Consider the following 2,590-nt stretch of genomic DNA (forward strand, 5'->3'; position numbering starts at 1 on the left):
TAGAAAGGTAATAAATTATACTACTTCCTTTATGCAAAGGCTATGGTGGGAGTAAAAGAAAGTAGGGATGGAGAATTATGCTTTAGTAATGGAAAATTTCTGACACACTGAATATATTATATATATGGATGAAGAATAATCTGTCAAATCAAAAAATAAATGCAATATTAATTCTTTTGATTAGGTGGATTCCCTCTTTAGTCTTTCCCCCAGTTAAATATATATATGCAATATTTATTATTCAGTCAAAAGAAAATCAAAAGAATAAACGCATCTTTAACACGTAAAATTACTTGACTTATATTTTTCGTATTACATTCGCAGCAACATGTTTAATAAATGACAGATCCATGTGCCTCCCCATTTTTCCTCTATAAATTACTCCCATCAGTTGCACCAAAATATACTAGCTTCATATTTCTCCAAATCATACACACTGCCAAAAATTATAATCATGAGTGCAATTAATGATTCTCAATACCATGTCGTTTTGTTCCCTTTCATGTCAAAAGGCCACACTATCCCACTCCTCTACCTAGCCCGCCTCCTCCTACGCCGCAACATCGCCGTCACCATCTTCACCACTCCGGCCAACCGTCCCTTCATTGCCAACTCCCTCCGCGAAAACTCCTCCGTCTCTATCATCGACATCCCCTTTCCGGAAAACATCCCCGAGATCCCTCCCGGAATTGAGAGCACCGACAAGCTCCCTTCAATTTCACTGTTCCCCCAATTTGGCTTGTCCACCAAGAAAATGCAACCCTATTTTGAATCCGAGCTTGAGAGACTGCCGCGTGTAGATTTCATGGTCTCCGACGGGTTCCTGTGGTGGACTCTTGATTCCGCTAACAAATTCGGTTTTCCGAGACTCGTATTTTTTGGTATGTCCATATACTCTTCATGTGTTTCAAGAGCCGCGTTTGAGGATAAGCTTCTGTTTGGGCCCGAATCTGACACCGACCCGATCACTCTGACCCGATTCCCATGGATCCGGGTCACGAAGAGAGGTTTTGATCGGCTTACGACAGACCCGAAAACGCTCGCTGATTTCAAGATGTTGACGAACGGGTCGATGCTCAAGAGCTATGGTGTGGTCATGAATACCTTCTACGAGCTTGAGCCTGTTTTTGTGGATGATTACAATAGTCGTCATGGTGAGCCCAAAGGATGGTGCGTTGGGCCTCTTTGTTTAGCTGATGATGGGCCTGAAAAGCCCAATAAGCCCAATTGGATTCTTGATTGGCTAGACCAAAAACTAGAGCAGGGAAGGTCAGTTTTGTACATAGCATTTGGTAGCCAAGCAGAGATCTCAACAGACCAAATCAAAGAAATAGCAATTGGGTTGGAGAAATCTGGGGTGGATTTTTTGTGGGTGATTAGAAAAAGTGAAGCAGAATTGGGAGAAGGGTTTGAAGAGAGAGTGAAAGGGAGAGGAATTGTAGTGAGAGATTGGGTTAATCAGTGGGAGATCTTGGAGCATCAAAGTGTACAAGGGTTTTTGAGTCACTGTGGATGGAATTCAGTGTTGGAGGGTATATGCGCTGGTGTGCCAATTCTGGCATGGCCTATGATGGCAGAGCAGCCACTGAATGCAAAAATGGTAGTGGAAGAGATAAAGGTGGGTTTCAGAGTGGAGACAAGTGATGGGTTTGTGAAGTGGGAGAGGTTGGAGAAGATGGTGAAGGAGTTGATGGAGGGAGAGATGGGGAAGGAGGTTAGGAAGAATGTGAAGGTGATTGCAGATACGGCCGAGAAGGCTATGGAGGAGAATAGTGGGTCTTCATGGAAGACCTTGGATTTACTCATTCAGGAGATCTGTGACTGTCCAAATAAGGTCGCAGAGGTCCTAAATTGATAATATGCCATGCATGGGGACTAATAATTCTTGGGCTGTGTACTAGGGTAAATCCATCGGTTCGCACAACAATTTATAAACAAGTAATATGCAAATGCTGGTGAAGTGCTTCAAAATTGTAGCATTGGAAAACTAATATAAAATGCTCTCCAAAAACCCTTGAATTATCTGCACTAAAATTGTTGTTTGGATGGATACAAACATGGTTACAAACCCTTACCAAACGCAGCCATTGTTAGTTTGGTAAAACATATTATTGAAAGTAGCAGATATGTTAATAGAAATGATAGTAACAGAAATGTTGGATAATTTTAATAGCAGAGATGCTGTCTGAATGGTTGATAGTGTTTAGTTCAACTTTTGTTGGTAACATATATGTTGTGTAATATTCTGTTACAAATTACGTGCAAGAGTATTGTATGCATTTTAGTCGTAAGTAAACTAAATAACAAATATTGTTTAAAATAAAAATCAACAATTAAAATAAATATAAATAACAGATGAATAAATAAATCTCACATATTTACATATCTAGGGGTCGACATCTGGCCGGACAGGCTTTTTCGGGCTCGGGCCCCGCCTATGCCCGAGCTTGATTTTGGGAATAAGGCTTCAGGCCGAGTCCAGGCTGGGCCAGGCCTTCAAAATGAGGCCCAGGCTTGGGCATGTGGACAGAGTCTGGCTCGACTTTGACTATTTAATATTTTTTTTGATTATTTGAGTTTTTTCTTATTT

General features: G+C 41.1%; 1 protein-coding gene across 1 annotated transcript; it reads left to right on the forward strand.

Moving 5' to 3' along the window:
* The first annotated feature begins 294 nt into the window (after window positions 1-294).
* LOC120010614 (UDP-glycosyltransferase 90A1-like) lies at window positions 295-2,206 on the forward strand. Its single transcript, XM_038861395.1, has one exon. It carries the CDS (start codon window positions 455-457, stop codon window positions 1,853-1,855), a length of 1,401 nt encoding a protein of 466 aa, XP_038717323.1. The 5' UTR covers window positions 295-454; the 3' UTR covers window positions 1,856-2,206.
* The last annotated feature ends 384 nt before the right edge of the window (window positions 2,207-2,590 follow it).

Source organism: Tripterygium wilfordii, chromosome 12 (genome assembly GCF_013401445.1).
Source record: "Tripterygium wilfordii isolate XIE 37 chromosome 12, ASM1340144v1, whole genome shotgun sequence".
Classification (NCBI taxonomy): Eukaryota; Viridiplantae; Streptophyta; class Magnoliopsida; order Celastrales; family Celastraceae; genus Tripterygium; species Tripterygium wilfordii.

Coding starts and splice junctions, on each gene's coding strand:
- LOC120010614 (XM_038861395.1), top strand. CDS start 455: ATGAGTGCAATTAATGATTCTCAATACCATGTCGTTTTGTTCCCTTTC.